The sequence below is a fragment of the Lissotriton helveticus genome, chromosome 11 (assembly GCF_964261635.1).
Source record: "Lissotriton helveticus chromosome 11, aLisHel1.1, whole genome shotgun sequence".
Lineage (NCBI taxonomy): Eukaryota > Metazoa > Chordata > Amphibia > Caudata > Salamandridae > Lissotriton > Lissotriton helveticus.
The window spans coordinates 622,975,385-622,994,305 of NC_136072.1; the positions used below are offsets into that span (position 1 = coordinate 622,975,385).

The 18,921-nt window shown below is 44.2% G+C and overlaps 1 protein-coding gene across 2 annotated transcripts in view; it reads right to left on the reverse strand.

Moving 5' to 3' along the window:
- Positions 1-18,921, reverse strand: part of PLOD2 (procollagen-lysine,2-oxoglutarate 5-dioxygenase 2) — a 477,372-nt gene that overhangs the window by 72,345 nt on the left and 386,106 nt on the right. For both annotated transcript variants that reach the window (XM_078666442.1, XM_078666441.1), the window contains exon 11: positions 5,303-5,407. In XM_078666442.1, the coding sequence (XP_078522568.1) occupies positions 5,303-5,407 (105 nt within the window). The remainder of the gene's footprint in view (positions 1-5,302; positions 5,408-18,921) is intronic.

Consider the following 18,921-nt stretch of genomic DNA (forward strand, 5'->3'; position numbering starts at 1 on the left):
TCCACTCTAGTAAGTGATCTAGTTGTGTGAGTTTTCACAATGAGGACGTTCTCATGTGGCCAGTGCTACTGTTGGAACACCCACAAAGGGACAGCATTGCAGCTATTCACTAACAGTTGCAATACTGTCTCGACCCTAAAGCCTCGCCTAAGCTTACAGTTAAAAATGTATGTGTACATTGTTAGAATTGGGGGTCTCTGGTTGGCGCAAGTATTCACTTGTGACAAGCAGGGACCCTCTCCTCTAAGTCAGGGCGAAGGATGACCCCTTAGAATTACCCTTGCTCACCCTCTAGGTGCGTGGCGTGAGCAGCCAAGGCTATTCTTCAGGCGTTTCTGAGTGAAGCATTTGTAATCACACACACAGTAAAATGTACCAATCCACCCACAAATGGACACCAAGCTGTGGATATATAAAAATACGCTTCTCTTTATGTAAAAATATATGTATGCAGGTAGACTTATCACAAGACCAAATATAACGTTTTTCTTAGTTTATGACTCCAATGTTTCCTTCTTAGTTCAGTTCGCTATTAGATTGTTCTTTCAGTTCTGGACCTGCAATCTAGGGGCCTCTTGCCCTGTTTCTGGACGGTATCGCACTCCCAAGCACTTTGTGGAGCTTCGTAGCGCTCCTCTCGGCTTCAAACGGAAGAAAACCCCGGGCCCTACCACGACTCACGCTTCACGCGTGAGCGGACCAACGCGGCGTACGGCTTCTCGGCAACACGACAAAGCGTACCCGCTGGGGAGGGGGAGGCTAGGCGCACAAGGTCTCTTGGGGGGAACGGCGAGGCGTACTTGGCAGGCACCCCTGTTAGTACGACTCGACCGGCACTCACCGGGTGTGTAAGGTGCGCCTCTGGCGTACTCTGCGATCGCACTTGGCACCCAGAGGTTGGAAAGGGATGCGCAGGCGGCAGGCGACAGCCGGGTCGAGGTTTGGGGAAAACAGAACGGTGCGGACCCCAAGTCCATTGAAGAGGGCTTGCCAGTCGTCCAGTAGATTCCGGGCAGGCAGAGACGACCCGCACTCCTTCAGTGCGCGTCGGGGGCACCTACGGACTCTCAGTGGCGGCGGCTCTCGTGAGGCAGGCGCGGCACGGCTCCTTCAGTACGGTCTATACTGGGGGCGCTTCAGGGGGCGGCGCGGCCTCTTTCCAAGTCAGAGGGCGAAGCGGGGCGGCCGGGTACGCTGGAGACGTACGACGGCTGCCCGGGGCATGTATCACACTCGAAGAGGAAATTCCAGCGGGAGGGGCGAGCGAGGGCCCACAGCGCGCTCCAGTAGCAGGCAGGCAACAGGGGAGCAGGTGGCCCGATCCACGGGGAAGAGAGCGACTCTGCACGAGCGGGGCTCTCACAGGACACGGGCGGCCAGGCTCCTGGGTGTCGCGGCCCTAGGAGGGGGCGAAGGGGGCACAGGGACTCAACTCCAGCAGGAGAAAGCTCACGGATAGATGAGAGCGAGCAAAGGCACCAAGAACCCACTAGTCCTGGGGTTCAAATCAGGGGGCAAGCTCAGTCAAGCCCTTGGAGAAAGTTTCAAGCACAAGTCAGCAAAGTCTTTTCAATAAGTCTTCTCCTCTCCTTCCTCAGCAAGGCAAGCAGCAGGCCAGTCCTTCCAGCGTCTTCTTCTCCTTCTAGTTGGGCAGAGGTTCTTTGTGGGAAACAGGATTCTGGTTTGCAAGGAGCAGGGCTCCTACTTTTATACAGCATTTTCTTTGTTCTTGCAGGCCAGGGCTCTGAGCACTTTGTTGGGTGTATTCTGATCTCGTCTTTCAGTGTGAGGGCAGGCACATCAGACGCTCCACAGGAGGTGGAGCCAGCATTGTGTGGACAGGGGCAGCCAGGAATACCTTGTTGACAGTGCTTCTCCCTTCCTGGGCCAGGTGTCGGCTGAGTCATCAGTCGCTCCCCAGGGGGTGGAGCCAGCATTGTGGTGGCCGAGCACAGCCCTATTCAGAGTCCAGGGGCACTCCCACCTCCCACTAAGGTGTAATCCTTGCATTCACCACCTGTCATCCCCTAGCCCTGTCACTCACATAACCCAGACAGTCAGATACACATCCAAGCAGAGGCGGGCTGAAAATGGTTAGGCAAGCAAATGCTAACTTTCTAAAAGTAGCATTTGCAAACACAGGATATTAAAATAAACTTTACTAAAAGAAGTATTTTATTATTCTGAGTTCAGGCATACTAAACTTTATTTTCTACCATGTTCCCTGAGCGTGCTGGGATTATAGAGTGTAATAATTCCAGCAGCCCATCTTGGCCTAAGAGAACAGGTAGCCTTACAATAGTGAAAAACAAATTTGGCTGTAATTCACTATTAGGACATGCCACACACATCAGAGCATGTCCTACCTTACACTTACAATGCACCCTGCCCTTGGGCCTACCATAGGGGTGACTAATGTGACGTTAAGGGAAGGTTTAGGGGCTGGCAAGTGTGTGCCCTTGCCCAGCCAGCATGACAGTACCAGACTGCACACAGGTTCTGCAATGGCAGACCCTAGACACATTTTAAAAGGCTGCTTCTGTGGGTGGCGCAACCAGCTCTGCAGGCCCACTAGCAGTATTAGCATTTACAAGTCCTGGCACTCCTGGTGCACTTTACTGGGGACTGACAGTAAATCCAATGTACCAATCATGGACATCAATCACATATACATTTTACATAGGGAGAGCATATGCACTTTAGCACAGGTCAGCAGTGGTAAAGTGCCCAGAGTCATTAAACCAACAAAAACAGGTCAGAGAGAGTATTGGAGGAAGGCAAAAAGTTTAGGGATGACCCTGCCAAGAGGGCCAGGTCCAACACACATTGGTTCACTAAGTGCTGTGAAGTGCCTCAAACACACCCATTAATGTGGAAGTGCAAGGATAAGGGTTTTCTGCACATATGTACTTCACACAGAAAAAAATATATTTGCACATTTCCCATAACCCTATGACTGAGGGCAACATTACACCTTTGGTGGTGCTGCGCCAGCTCTCCGCTGACACGACACCAAAAAAGTTACGCAAGGACAACCCACCTGATTACGAGTTCAACTCATGCAGGCGGATGGTCCTTTTGCCTTTCCCACGCAGTGCCCTAAAGTCGGGCACTGCAAGGGGAATGTTAAAAATGTTCCAGCACGGCATGGACTGTGAAGTTCATGCCGTCATGGAACTGGGGGTGCAAGCAGACAGGGGGGCACATGCTGTGCCCCCTTGAATGCATCCTCATGATGGGGGTCATGGGGCCCTCTAGGGCCCCCTGTCTTCCCCCACCACCAGTCTTTTCATGGCGGACTTCCTGCAAACATTACCCGAAGGTGTCAGAGCGCTTTACATAAGAACCAGCTGCGATACATAAGGATTTAGGATTACATGCGTTACATAAAAGATACAAACAGAAAAAAATTGAAAATGTACAAGTTAAAAGTCACACAAGGAAGAGATATTCAAGGAAGGGATACGAATGGATATACTCTTAGAGTCACATAGGAATGGTAGATAGTACAAAGGTCTACCGCAGTGATTAGAGTTATGTCTATATACATAAGGAAGGGATACAAATGGATATACTCTAAGAGTCACATAGGAATGGTAGAGTACAAAGGTCTACTGCATATACTAGTGATTAGAGTTATCTCTATATACATAGGGAAGGGATATGAATGGATATACTCTAAGAGTCACATCGGAATGGTAGAGAGTACAAAGGTCTACTGCATATACTAGTGATTAGAGTTATCTCTATATACATAAGGAAGGATACAAATGGATATACTCTAAGAGTCATATAGGAATGGTAGAGAGTACAAAGGTCTACTGCCTATTCTAGTGATTAGAGTTATCTCTATAAACATATATATACAAATAGTAGATTTTCACAGGTCAAGACCCAAAAAACCAGGAGAGCAGAGTTCCATTAAGTGGGGTTGGAGGGGGGACGCAGTCACAACACCAAGGAGGGTGGGAGGGATACAAGGGTATGGAGAAAAGGCAAATCAGAAAAAGGAAGAAACATTTAAGGATCGTCATGGTGAATATGAGGGAAAAGGGGAAAGGACGGGGAATGGACAAGATGGCGGTTCAGGGTCCAGAGAAAAGCGGCCGAGAACAGCAGCAAAATGGCAGGCAGGGCAAAAACGTAAAGAAGTCCATGAGAGTGACCCAGTGAGTATGAGTTAGAGTGCCAGGAGAAGTCTGGGGGGTACATAGTTCAGAGATCAAAGTCAGGAAGGGAGAGGAGCCGTGTAGGCTCAGGTCCACTGGAGTAACTTCAAAGACAATCAGCCAGTCATGGTTCCCTCGCCCCCAAACCTGGGAAAAGTTCACTGGTTCCTCGCTCCTGCCCGGCTGCAGCAGCACTTTGTTTGACTACAACAGAAGTTGTTGGAGAGGGGGCATACAGGGGTTGAAGGGCTGAAAGAAGGCTGCGCTCAGCTGTCCTCACGCCTCCAGTCTTGGAAGCTGGGGCTGTGTGCTTAGACTTCTGGGTGGGGGCACCTCTGCACCCCTCGATCCGGGGTGGGTGAGGTGCTCCAACCGCTACACAGTGCACCCCCATTTTGCCAACGACAGGGGTCCCCCGGTGGTAGCAGCAAGGAGCATGCTGTGCAGGGAGTCTGCTGCAAGGTGGGATGTCTGCTCACGTTACCGGGGTCTCCTTTGCGCCGCAAGGCCGCAGTAGCTCATTGCATGGACATCGGGTGTCACAGGTGTCTTGGATCGGCGCCTGCCGCCATCTTAAGGTTCGGCACGGGGCCATGAGGTAGCGCCGTCTGGTGGGAGTCCGCTTCGCATATTGCATTGCCCTTCCGCAGCACCAACGCCAGGGAACGGTGTTTCCCTGGCGCAGCTGGTGGTCCACTGCCGGAACAACTCAGAAATTAGTAATCTGGCAGACTGCCCACCATCACCACGAGTCTGGAAGGACCATGGACCGCCAGACTCATAATCAGGCCCTAAGTTTCTCTGCACAAATAGCTGTGAACCGTCACAGGCTTAGGGATAAAAAACATGTGGCTAGTTCCCCCAGCATTACAAATACCAGTTTTGTAAATTCCACAAATGAGTAAAACAACAAAAAATGGAGGGCTAAAAAATAAAAAATATGAGGCTCATTAATACACCTACCAGTTTCGTTAATTTCAAAAATGGTAATGCAACACAAAATGGAGGCTAGTCTAAACGTTTATGGCATTCTCCATTTTTGTGTCTATGCACCCCATTTTGCCCTTTATTCTGTAATTAAGCATGCACACAGTAATATTTGCTTATAAATAGTTTGTGTTATGAAGACATACCTATTTTTCTCAATTAATAATTTTAACGTCTGTGGATTCGTCAGCACAACATCCGAATCAATGCTGAAATAAAACTCACATTTATTCTCCTGGCGACAGAGATCCCTGCAATGGAGAGTAACATGTCATTAGTGAGAAAACTGTATGTTTTAGAGTACAACTGAGAAACACAAAGGGTGCACAATTCACATATTAATACAGCATTGAATAGTATTTCGCATTACCGTGCTGGTGAAATTGCTCCCAGAGCTTAACACCTGCTCTACAGGTGTGGCACTTGGCAGGGAGGACTCAACTTCCGATTGTTTTGAAGTTGGTAAATATAATTGATTTTAATGTTAACACCACATATTATCAGTGATAGCTCATTTTATGGTGCCTGCTACACCGCTAGCTAATATTACAGGTAGCTGTATACTGAGGCAAATGTTCATTTTAGGTTCAGGATACAAAGGCATCATTAGCAGTAACATGAAAATCACTACTGAATTATGGGCTACAACTCTTCAACCAACTCTTTAACCAAGCATTGGCAAAGCCAATAGGTCTGGCACTGTCCATCAGCAATTGTTGGCTTTGTCAATGCTTGTTTTGTTATGGTTTTTGCAAACTTTATTGTTATGGAATCTGCTGGGCCACTGATAATGTAAAAAAATAAATTAGCTAACAGCAAAAATATGTTTTGGCCTAAAAAAGCACACATTGCTAAAGTAGTCTCTGTTACTGTAGAGAACTAATTGACGTGTGGACGTGCTTCTTGCGAAAAGGCAGAATGTCGTCACTCATGGTGACGTTAGACAATCACTGAAGTGGACCGAATGACACGATAACAGTCCAATGGATGACGAGGGCTGCTTGAAACCCCCCCATAAGAATATTATACATATATTTTAGGCAAAACAAAAGAAGGTAAAAAAAATAAAAAGCTTGCTTAAATGTTCATAGCAATTCCGAGATCTGAATGTGAAAATTAAAGGAGTGTTCTTAGTTTAAACCTGACAGAACTTTATAGGATACTTTAACTATAATTTTTAACCAACCATAGTGGAAATAGGCATTTATAATTCAGAATTATAAATGTGATCCTCTCTTGTGGTTATGGATAAAATAAACCATTTTTAAGTAAATACTATTTAAGGCAAATAATGGCAAGTTTCATTTTAGAATATAGCTTTTATCATATTTTGAATGATGTTTATTTATAGACTCGACTCAAATAGAAAACCTGGGGAAATATGAAAAGGGTGTCATATTTGAATGGCTCCACCAAGGCCTCCATGAAAGCTTCATAGCTGGTGTTCAGCATCCTAACTGTACAAGGCTCATTTATTTTCAAAAATGCAAAAAACCTTCAGTAGAAACCCAAATAAATCCTTTCAAAATGTTGGCAAGTTTTCCCAAAGTAAATAGTTTTGTAGTTGTATAATATACATCCCAACAACTACTACATCTTTAGTGTGAAAAATCACACATGCTGTCCAACAACTAAGATCGCTGTAGAGAGACACAGTGGCCTACTATTCTAAGTAATAACAAATCGAGGATTTAATATTTTTTATTTCAAGAAAGTATGTACTAATATTATCATGATTTGGTAGAAATTGCTTGACAAAACAATTTAACTTTATTGGTTTGTGAAGGTGCTGTTTTTAATGTTCTCATCAGGCATCCTGGCACCTGCACTGAGTATAAATCTATACAACTGCAAGGGATACAGGCAGGGACTGGATAAACTAGAAAACAACCAGTTGTACAGTAATAGTACTCTCTGCTAAATTCAACGCCTACTAGTTTTCACAATGCTAAGAGAAAGACAATTCTGAAGACATTCTGGCCTGATATATTACACGTTTTTATGGTTCACACAGTTCGCATCACTAGTTAAGATCACAAAGTCGTTTTTTAATATTTAGATTAAACACATTAGGGAGCTGTAAAGTTTGACCAACTCAAAAAATGGGTTTGCAACTCCACACTGATTCAGTAGTTGTAAGGGACATGTTGTAGGTGTCCATTACAAATCCCAAATTAATGAGATATTTCAATGTTTTGCGACAAAATCTGTCTGAAATCATTAAAAAAAAAGAAAGAATCTGATTTATAGTGGTAAGCCATTTGCAAAAGGGATGAAGTCCTCATTGGACTCTTTCTCCTTTGAGAATGTAAAAAAAACATTTGTTGGAGAGTAGGCTGTGGTCCAGGGGATTACTGCATGCTCTCGAACTTTAGTGTTTTTTTTTAATGTATCACCGTTTCATTTAAGGAAAATGGGTCCCATGTTTTAAGTTTACTGTATTTTAAAGGAAGCCATAAACATACTAGTCTTCTGACTCTAGAAAGCCCCATTTAGAATGAGTCACAATTTGCAACCTATCTCATTAATATTCATAAGGTAGACCGGATTATGACCCACTCCGAATTGGAATGTTATGAACTGACATATTACTACACAGGAAACGTTGTACAATTCTCTACTGGACGCAAAAAAAATTGCAACTAGTATTTAGTAAATCTGGTGAAAGATTCTTACCAAAGGAACTTTTTTTCGCATATTCTTTGCACAGCACTTCTTAGATAAGATTGCTTTATTTCACAATGCTCTAAATATAAGCGTTTCAATTACACAACAACCCTGATGGGATTAAAAGCAGTAACTTCCAAATTCCTCACGGATCACAGACACATGTTCAGGCTGACTTTATGGGAGATGTGGGAATCCAGAATGGGTAATTTCGCATCGGAATTAGAAAATAATTAACACTTATTCCTTGCAGAAAGGGAATTACTGGTGGAATCAATGTTACAACACTGGAGTCTGCTGGTAATACCTAAATGCTAATCTGATTATACGGTAAACATTCTGAGAAGGTTTTGCTCCAATGTAGCCCAAATGTCACACTAGAAGTACATCAGTAATTCAAATGTTGTCATTTTGCACTCAAAATGACCAACTTCATGGAATCAGTAATTTTAGGAAGCAGAGTTACCCTGGAATGTTTGTTGTGATAGTACCTCATACAAAAATACCTCATTGTTTGTAAACCAGTACAGATGGAAACTCCCCTTTTCAGTCAAATTGTTATTACAGCATATCATAATCCAAACAGGTATTATGATAAAATGAGGGCCTTAGTCTACAATCCTATAAAAAGAACGCCATTTTGAGCAATGCTTCCATAGGCATAGAACCTGGAATGGGCTAATTGATCCACTCAACTGTAAAATCCAGTTGAGCTTGCTGATTGACTAAAATGTATGCAAATAATAATCATTCAATTGTACTAAACATAACTGCTTCTCATGTGTATTCAATTGAATATCCTGAGAACAGAAACACACTTTAAGCATTTGTGGGTCAGTGAGGTAAAACCTTTTTCATACTGTCATATTGTTACAATGTATATCTTCAAATTTCTTTAATCATAACTTCTCCCAATAAAGACAACTTGATGTTTTTTTCAAGATTAATCAGTATACCTCCAGAAAATGTTGTTCCCATTTCTATCTCAATGGGAGCCAGGGAATGGCTGTGTTTTACTCTTATGCGTTATAGTGGAAGATTTCTGAAAATGTTTTTGAAAAATCATATAATGCCTAATAATATTGTGATACATCACTGTTCCTTAAAGCATACCACTTTACTAAACAATGTGTATATATACTATCTGTGATTTAATATGCTATCAATTGTTTTCCAAGGCAGGCTCTTTAGCACAGTTCCCATTCAGCACAGGAAAATAAGGAGAAAAGTGGAACCTTTTCTGTAGCTAGTAATACCAACCAGAACACTTGTTTGAGAAAATCTTTACAATTTGAAAGATTAAATATGATGATACCTAAATTATATTTATTTATTTGTTGTTCTATGACAGTCATCACATGACTTCATTCCACGTCTGACTTTACAACATTTGGGTATCTAGATAGCGGACTATTATTTTAACTATTTTAAGACTATGCTTCAATATTGACAAGAGACTGAAAAAAGAGGGATTTATTGATTTTCTGTTATGTAAAACATCATTCCTTCATGAAATTTCTAATATAACTATAGTATACTGTCAGAACCTTCTTCAGAGGACAAGCAGGAGTTACTGGGCCCACACATGATGCCCAACGCCTTTTACTCCCGGTGTCCCGGGGCCTGACCTACTATGGATCCTGCTCAACTGAGCCAAGCACCCATTCTGCACCTGACTCTTAGTTAGCAGTCAAGGCTCCTTCTGGGGAGAAGCACATATACATATCAGTGTAAATCAATGTCCAGTCAAATACTTGTTTTATATAAAAATAAGTATTTTAATTCTAAATCTACACATGCAAAGGGAAATAACATTTAAAAGCAATAACACAATTCCCGTTGAGGTCGGGGCTCTAGTAGTTGTCAGGTCACTCCCTGTCCCGCTAACATTAGTGCAACAGGTTCAATGTTATTCTGCATTTACTGCTGGCTAACATCCAGGGAATGTAAACTATTAGGTTGCAATCAAGAGCTCTCCCCTCTGACTCGGTTCAGAAGTTCAGTCACAAGAGTCTAAGGAGGCCCAGTACAGATCGCAGTATGCCCCCTGCGGTCCCAAGGTCCATTTCATGGCTTACCCTCTGCAGTGGTATGGAACCCTTCAGTGAAGTCCTCACACCTCACATAGGGAGTCTTCACAATAGGGCTCCCTCAGACCCTGTTTCTTCCAATGCTTTCTTCCTCCAAACAGGGCACACTGATCGTGGCAAGCAGGCAGGCACTGGTGCTCCAAGCTCCAAGGCAGGTGGTCTTGGTTTCTCTGCGTAATGTCCCCTCACCCAGTAGGGAGACTAATAGGCCTGGGTTCCTGTCTTGGTCAAAGGCAGAAGTCTAGCAGAGCTTCCCGTGCTCGCACAGCCCATCTTGCTGCTCGGCAGATGACTAAGTTTGGGTCCCAAACACCCCCACTTATAGTCCTTGTAAGAAATTGGGTTACTGGTTGAGGGGTGTGAAATCCATCTCAAGCACCAACCACAATTCTTCTCAGGAAGAAATCCCACGCAAATCCTAAATTAAGATTTACTCAATCATCGGGTAACTTGGCACAGAGCAGGCAGGCTTAACTCAGAAGCAATCTGTAAAGTATTTTTACAACACTTCAAACAGCAGCACAGTGAAAACACATTACATAAGAAGTCCACAACAGAATAAGAAAAACAGAGCAGTATTTAATTAAAAAAAAGACCAAAGCGACCAAATCCAATTGGTAGAACCACAAATATAGAATTTTTACGTTTTTGCTGTAAATGTCTCTAAAAGGCATAAAGCACCAACTGTATATCACTGGTAATGCCAGACCAGGACAAAGTCACAAGTTTAGGCCAATCGCAATAGAGCACGGGCCTGTTACAGGGACCTAGTTAGGGCTGCTGAACAAAAGTACTTTCAATCCTGGCTTGCAGAGAATTGTGTGGATCCGCACTAAAGATGTGTCAAGCAGTCGAAGAGAAGCGTTGCTTCTTAGATGTGGGGAGGCTCTGGCGCAAGCGCCTACAGCGTCCTTGAAAATCCCATCAATGAGGCCTGCGATGCGAAATCTGGCTTCAAGGATGTGGTGCACAGTGAGAGCGATGTATCAGTTCCGAAGTGCTATGAGGCTGAGATGGCTGATTCAAATGCCATTTTCAAGGCTGCCGTTGACGAGAGATGCAAGGCCTTAACTGAGGAGGCACCACTTAGTCAGGGCACTGCAGCAGTTACCACACAGCTGTGATGGTATGTGGGTTTGCAACAGTCAAATCCATTCACCAGTTGTGATGCTTTGGTTCAGCTCGTGCTTGTGCTGGGCAGTAAAGGAGATGTGACGATTCTGCTGGATCCACAGGGGCTGGTAAGCACTTTAAGCCCAGGTCCAGGGGTCCAGGACTGGGTTGGCACCACTTGGCAGGGTAGGCTCACTGATGGCAGAGCCCAGGTGCAAGGTGGATGGAAGCCTGTTATGTCCCTGAGGCTTCACATCAGGAAGGCAGCCAACTAGTAGTTGGAGTCACTCTTGGTTCTTGGTTAAAGAGATGCAGGTCCAATCCTCCTCACCCAGACAAGAGGGCAGCAGGCAGTGGCATAGCTAGACCTTTTGCAGCCCATGATGGTTCCAGCCTTTGCCACCCCATGGCGACCGTAAGAGCGGGTGCTATCAATTGATTCCTGCTTTTGCCACCCCGCACAGCCAAAGGTACAAGTGGGGGGGGGTCGCTGCTCTCAAAACTCGTACCGCCTGGGCAGACTGCACCCCCCAAGGCTCGCCCTTGCTATGCCACTGTCAGCACAGCATTGCAGCAGTTCATTCAGAGCAGCAGTACAGCAGACTGGCAGTCCTTTTAACAGCATAGCAGCCCTTCGGCAGAGGCTATGGCGAATCTCGCCTGTACATAGCCTCACGTGGCCATCACCCCGCCCCACGTCTGGGAACTGTCGACTGTTGGTGAGAGTCTTTGGCCGTTTTGGGCTCTCCGAGACTGAGTGAGGCAGTTTGCGGCAGCCGCAGCTCTTTGTGCGGCTTGGGGGAGAAAAAGCGTGCCACATCAGCTGTGACGGCTCTGCAAGCGCCCAGTCCTCTCTCAGCTTTGGGCTCTGGGCGCTTGCAATAATCTGGACGTTTCTCTGAGCAGCTGCTGGAGATTTAGAAGGCAGTGCTGCATTAGAAAAGAGAGCCTGCAAGAGCCTGAGATGGCATTTTAAACCCAGGCTCCTTAATTGAAAAGGCCTCGATCCTCCTGGCCGCATAGTGGAGATGGTGTTGGGAGTTGAGCCTTCCCCAGCAGTCGAAACGGGTGTAAAGGTGAAAGGTGCAGGACTCCAAAGGAGAGCGAGATTTCATCAGCGAAATCCGGTAAGCGTGCTGGGAGTAAAAGGGAGTAGAAAGCGACAACAAGATATTACGGCATACTGCACTGCTTATGAATGAAGAAGGAATTGTAAAATGTAAGTAAGTGGACTCTTTCCGTCCTCCCTCCCTCCCTTTTTTTTTCTCTTGTGACTGAACTTTGCTTTCACTGAAGAAGCAGACTTGGGAGTGAGGAGGAGGGGAAAAAGGAAAAAAGAGAAGGGAAAAAAGGAAAAAAGACAACATTTGAGGAGCTAAAACTTTTCCCAGGAATTTGGCTGTGCGGGACAGTTGGCGGTGCGGGGTTTATTCGTAAGAAACAATCCTGCTCAGAATGGGAAAAACATCTAAAAATTAGTAATGCATTGGCTCAACCAGATTTAAATATGGCACCTAAGACTAAAATTTGCACTACACAGCTGAAGATAGCTTCTGCGACAGCAAGAGCTGAGAGTGCGCAGAAAGCTCATTGAGGATCAGCCCCAATTACCAGTCCCATCAGTTCTGGGGATGATGTTTTGGAGCATGGTGAGGGGGGCCAAGTGGCCATTAGCCAAGAGAGGGCTGAAAGCCCCAGTCAGAGATGAATAAACGTAACTTCAGAGGTATTAACCTTTTGGATGCGTGTAAAATTTGGATGACTCCCGGCCGTACGACGCACACGCCGCTCGTATCATCGGACGTCAGGGAGCCATCCAACGCATCCAAAAGGTTCAAAGGGTTCAAATGAGGCAACGTATCACCTGGTTTGGCAACGATGGAAGTACGTCTGGACAATAACTCTACGGTGGTGACGCAGGATAGAAAATCGAATCACAAGAGTATTTAGGAAAATCCTTCCAGTACGCCTCTGGGCAAAGTCAAGGAATATTCATTATTCATGCAATCAAAGGCACCTCCGCTTCCTCTGCAGCCTCTACCCCCTTTTCTACATCAGGCTCCGGATCAGGACTTACAGGACGCACAGGGTATACAGGCTCAATCTTGTCTTGAGTCGGCTGTTCAGGAACCCCCTCTACTCTTTCGACCATTGGCGAACCCCTCATCATCATCATTGTTGACTGTAGTGGCCGATGGCATCTTGTCATCAAGTCAAATCCAGCATTTGGACACCGGGACAGGCTTCCAGTGCGATATAAAAGCTATGCTCAACCTTATTCTTGACGAGATAAGAAAAATGAAAGCCACTCAAGCATCCGAGATAACAGCACTTCATGCACGCCTATCAAAAATTGAAGAGGTAGTTGAATCTTACCCGGCAAGACTGCAAGAGGCTGAATCAAGAATCTCTCTCCTGGAAGATCAGGTGATTTCGATGCATCAGCAGGTCTCAATAGATAAAAAGCAGAAAAACCTGCTGGAAACCAAGCTAGACGAACTGGAGAATCATTCCAGATGTTCAAATCTGCAGATAGTTGGGGTTCTGGAAGGTTGAGAAGGATCACACTTCAGTGGGTCACATCCTTTATCAAAGAGAATGCCAGAGGTCTCAGGTGATCTCACGATAACACAGGCACATAGAGTTCCAGTGCAGCCATTTCCTAATTCAAAATTGCCTAGATCTATCTTAATGAACTTTGCGGACTATTGACTAGAGGAGCAGATTTTGACCAGAGCGATTCAGAAGAAGCAATTCTCCTCTTCAGATGTTCCTAACTGTCACATTTTCTCAGATTCAGTGCAGCGGCAGCGCGTCATCGGAAGGAGTTTGTTATGCTCCTCTACATGTTTAAAGCACAAGGAGCTTAAGCGGCTATTTCCCAACAATCAAAATTACGAGTTTTGGTCCAAGGCAAGTTTCATATGTTTACAAGCCTTGATGAAGCCCAGGAGCTATTACAAAAAATTACTAAGGAGAAGTAATGAGATGGGACTGTTCGACATGATGGACACTGGTTCTTAAGTTCTTATGTTCTTCTCCTTTCCTTTTTTCACTTTCTTTTTTCTTCTGGGGCGGGACAGGGTGGTGGGTCACACTAGGGTGCAACAACATGGCACCTGATATAGGGGGTTTTCAAAGACGGCAGGCAGGGGGTAAGGCGGGCAATTCCCCAGCTGCAAGGAGTAGGAATGGTCACCGGGGTGTGGTGAGGGATGGTGGGGAGTTAGGGCATGGGGATGGGGGTGGGGGTGGCAGGTAATTGGGAAAAAGTGAGTAGAATTAGAGAAGTAATCTTAATTGTTAAGGCATATATTAGATGTAAGTGGTACGATTTTAGTTTGTTCTTTGATGCAAATGGATTCAAATCTAAGGATGATATCGACAAATGGTAATGGGATATCTAAAAGGAAAAAATACGGTGGGCTGATTAGATGGCTTACTTCTTTTTCTCCTCAGATCTTATCACTTCAGGAGACCAATCTGAAAACTAATACTCCTAAACTTTATATACCTAAATATTATTCTAGAGCCTTCTTTGCCTCTGCAGGGTTTGCAGTGAGGGGGGGGGGGGGGGGTTGTCATTTATTTTGCGCAAAGTACTAACTGTGAGATACATCAAGTAACGAGACACCCTCAAGCGAGGTGGATTTGGGTTACTGCTAGGGTAAATGGGGTACTGTTTGATTTGTTATGCTCCAATTTACGATGATCCAGCAGCCCTTATAAAGATCAATGAGTTAACTAGAGGCAAATAGGGCTCGATAGAGCTAGGAAGAGATTTTAATTTCATTCAAGATCTGAAAAATGATACCTCCAATAAAGGGAAAAAACTGCTAAAATCGAGGACAAAAGGGATTTCATGTTCTATGAAACAGGATTATCTCTTGATCGATCCATGGCGGGAGTTACATCCATGCGATATACAGAGTACCTGTTACTCCCACAGGTACAAGACAGCTTCTTGTATAGATTTTTTTTTATCCCTCTTTATGTGAATTGTATGAATGTTGAAATTAGAGCCAACTCCTTCTCAGATCACTCTTTGCTTATTATTGAGATTAGAATAGAGGGGGCGAGGCGGTAGAAATCCAGGTGGCAGATGGATCGGCTCCTCCTTTTGTACCATAAATGGGTAGAAGAGATGAAGGAATGAATTAAGGTATTTTTCCAGGAAAATAGGGGCGCAGCAACTCTTTTCTCATTATGGGGGTGTTTAAGGCTACAGCAAGAGGCCAGATGATAGCCGTTTTGGCACTACAAGCCAAGATGCGGAGGAACCAACTAATTCTACAACATGCTGTGGATTTATCCTTAATGCAGAGGGATAGTTGCAGGGAAGAACAGTTAGAATTGAAGCAACAACTAACAAGAACAAAACAGGAGCTAAGGGAATTCTATATTCTTGAGGAAATAGGCTGCTCCAGGACATACCAACAACGAGTATACGAGGAAAGTCAGTTAACGGGAAAACTTCTCACCTGGTCAAGTAAAGCCAATCAGGAGTCTATGATAATTTCAGAACTGATAGAGCCAGAGAAGGGGCATCAATTATGGATAAGGAAAAAATTGCTAAAGCATTTCTGACTCATTTTCACAAGCTCTATGCAACTGAGTTTATGGTATCTAATGAGGCGATAACCCATATTTGGAAGACATTGATGTTCCGTGTATGACAACTGATCAGGGTGTTGAAGTGTATACTGCAATCACCCCAAGCAAAATGAAGGGGGCCCTTGCTTCAATGCCAGGTGGCAAGGCCTCAGGAAACGATGGCTTACCCACAGTTTTATGAGGTATTTTCAGAAGAATAAACACCTTTCTTATTGGAGTTATTCAATTTTGTAAGAGTGGGAGGAGAAGTTCCTTCTATCTTTAAGGAGTCAACAATAATAAGTTGTGTTAAAAAAGATAAGTGCCCTAAAAACGTTAATTCGTACAGACCAATTAGACTGCTGAGCTTTGGCTATAACATTTTAATGAAGATTTCGGCAAATCGTTTTTCTCCAATAGCTCAGACGATTATTCATTAAGATCAGACCGGATTAGTCTCTGGCAGACACATGTCATCCAATACAGGGTTCCTGGTCCAAGCGCTTGATTTTTTTCAATTGAAATAAATTCCCTGTTCTTATAATGACGGTCAATGCAGAAAAAGCATTCGACCTAGTTAATAGGGAAACTCTTTTCTTAGACCTTACAAAGGTCGGGTTCCCAACGCAAATAACACAAATGTTAGCAAATTTATATCAAGGGGCTCAGGCGCAAGTTATTATAAATTCACAGATAGCAGGAAGAGTGCCTATAAGGCGAGGAACCCGCCAGTGATGTCCTCCATCACCAGCCTTATTTGCATTTTTTTATAGAACCTCTTGCTGCAAAGATTAGGGCTTACTTGCAGATTAAAGCGCCCTGGGAAGGAATGCCAAAATTAACATTATTCACTGATGACATCCAGGGCCGGACTGGGAACCCCAACCGGCCCTGGCAAAGTGTAATGAGGCAACTCTGGTAGATATAATGGTTAGAATGTTAGATGGTAAGGAACCTCTAGATAGTTTTGTTAAGGATAAGATGGTGCAGGAAGCAGAATCATATACTTCAGTTTTTATTAAAACGGCTAAACATCTGAAAAAGACTCACTACAAGACATTGCCGGGGATAGGAGAAAGAGTACATTCATTTTTTCATGCAAAAGCGAATACAGGAGGTCATGAGTTTTTGAAATTTATGGAGTGTAAAACACTGGGCCTTTATATTAGAAATAGCCAGATAAGATTTTGGGAAAGTAAAGGCTTTAAGGAGCTAGGTAATTTTGTGGTTGCGGAGAGATGTATAAAATGGCAGGAGATTCAGGCTAGATGTGGAACTAGTTGTAATTCGTATTTTTTTAGCTTTCTCCAGATTATTCAATTGGTGAATAAATGTTGTTCTCCGTTGAATGCATCAGCCTTTCTATTGCCAGCTCTTTTTAGAGCGAACATAAGGGGTGTTGGGAATTGGTATAGATTACTGCCGGACCAATGGGGAAACCATGCAGTAAGTAGGTTTCTAGATAAAATCTCCCAAGAAACCCAATGTACGTTCTGAGAACTAGAGTGGCAGGAGATTTCGCTGCAAGGCAATAAATTATTAAGAGCTGCCAATTTTAAAAGAATAGCTTTTGTATCCCGCTGCTGGTACAGTCATAGCTGTTTATTGTAACTTTTAATTCTGCTCAATAAAAAATTAAAAAATACATTTAAAAAAAGCATAGCAGCCCTTCTTCCTGAGGACCAGTATTTCTATCTATTTGTGGCTTTGAAGTGGGGGAGTGGGGGAGAAGCTCCTAGAGGGTCCCCTTTGATGTCCCCAGAAATCCTGCCTTACCCATGCAGGCACCAGACTAACTACAGGGGGAATGGAGCCCTTTGTATCAAGACAGGACACAGCCTATTCAGGTGTACGTAGGGTGATGCCCAGTTCCTCCCTCCCATCCTGCCAGTGATGGCCCATCCAGGCACACCTATGCTCCCTAGTATGTGTGTGGCTCACTAGGAGGACTACACAAAGCTCAACTGTCAGTTATACCACGTCATGTGACTCAGGTACAGGCTATATGCACCAAATGGCAATGGCAGTAAAATGCCAAATCTCTAAAAGTAGCATATTCAAAATGTAATTAGAAATCCCACTTCACCAAAAGTTAGGATTATAAATTAGGATTCCAGAGACACCAAACATGTACTGGTTTACTATTCCCATTTGGAAATCACACTAATAAAATGTAATATGGTAACTCCAGTGTTATACTTTGGGAGAGGTAGGCCTTGCAGAAAATGAAAAACAAATTCAAGATTTTTTTACTACTAGGTCATGCAAAGTATAAATGTACATGTCCTACTCTTCAAATAGAATGTACTCTGCCCTCTGGGCTGTCCAAGGCCTAACCTTGGGGTGACGTGTATGTATTAAAAAGGAAGGGTTTACTTTGCCAGGTTGACATAGCAGTTTAAGACTCCACACACAGTCTGCAATGGTAGCCCTGAGCCATGTTTAAAGTGCTACTTCTGTGGGTGGCACAATCAGTGCTGCAGACTCACTAGTAGAATTCAATTTATCGGCCTGGGTACTTATAGTACCACTTCACTAGGGACTTATAAGTTAATTAAATATGCCAGTTGGGTGTAAGCCAATTCTACCAGGTTTGAAGGAGGGAGCACAAGCACTGGTTCGCAATGGTAACGTGCACAGAGTCCTACGGCCAACAAAAGTTAATTCAGCAAAAATGGAGAAGTGAAAGCACAAAGCCTGGGGATGACCCTACAAAAAGGGCCAATAGTCCTTTTCCAGACACAAAATGTAATTTAGAGTCTGATTCTTTGAAGTTTTGTGTTGGGGTCCTGCTTCTTTGAAATGAACATCTTTCCCTTTCTTCTTCCTCCTGAAGGATGTCTGTCACAGCAGGCAGGACTCCAAAGCTGACTAACCCACAACACGATTCACTTTATAAATAAATGGGAGTGACCAGAGTTCACACCTGAATGTCAACCACATTGACATGTGCATCAAAAGGTTATCCTGGCCTGCCAGTGCTACTCTTTTTGATTCGCTTATCAGCCCTATCTCTCTCTTCCTGAGATGTGGCCAGGCCATTGCTTATGATCTATCATTGAATGAAAGAGCCCTCGGAAATGTCCAGAAAGAGCCTGGCAGCCTGGCTCTCCCATCCTACAGTTGCATGTCTCTCCCAGCTTACTGGAATGCAAAAATACACAAATCTGTCTAGGTGGGGCTCCTCTATTCCTCATGTTTTCCAACAGGCATGCCTGGGCTTCCCAAAATGGAACTCAAGGTTCTCCATGTAAGGTACCAGTGCAGGCACACTTGCCCTCTGTGCACATCCACAACACACT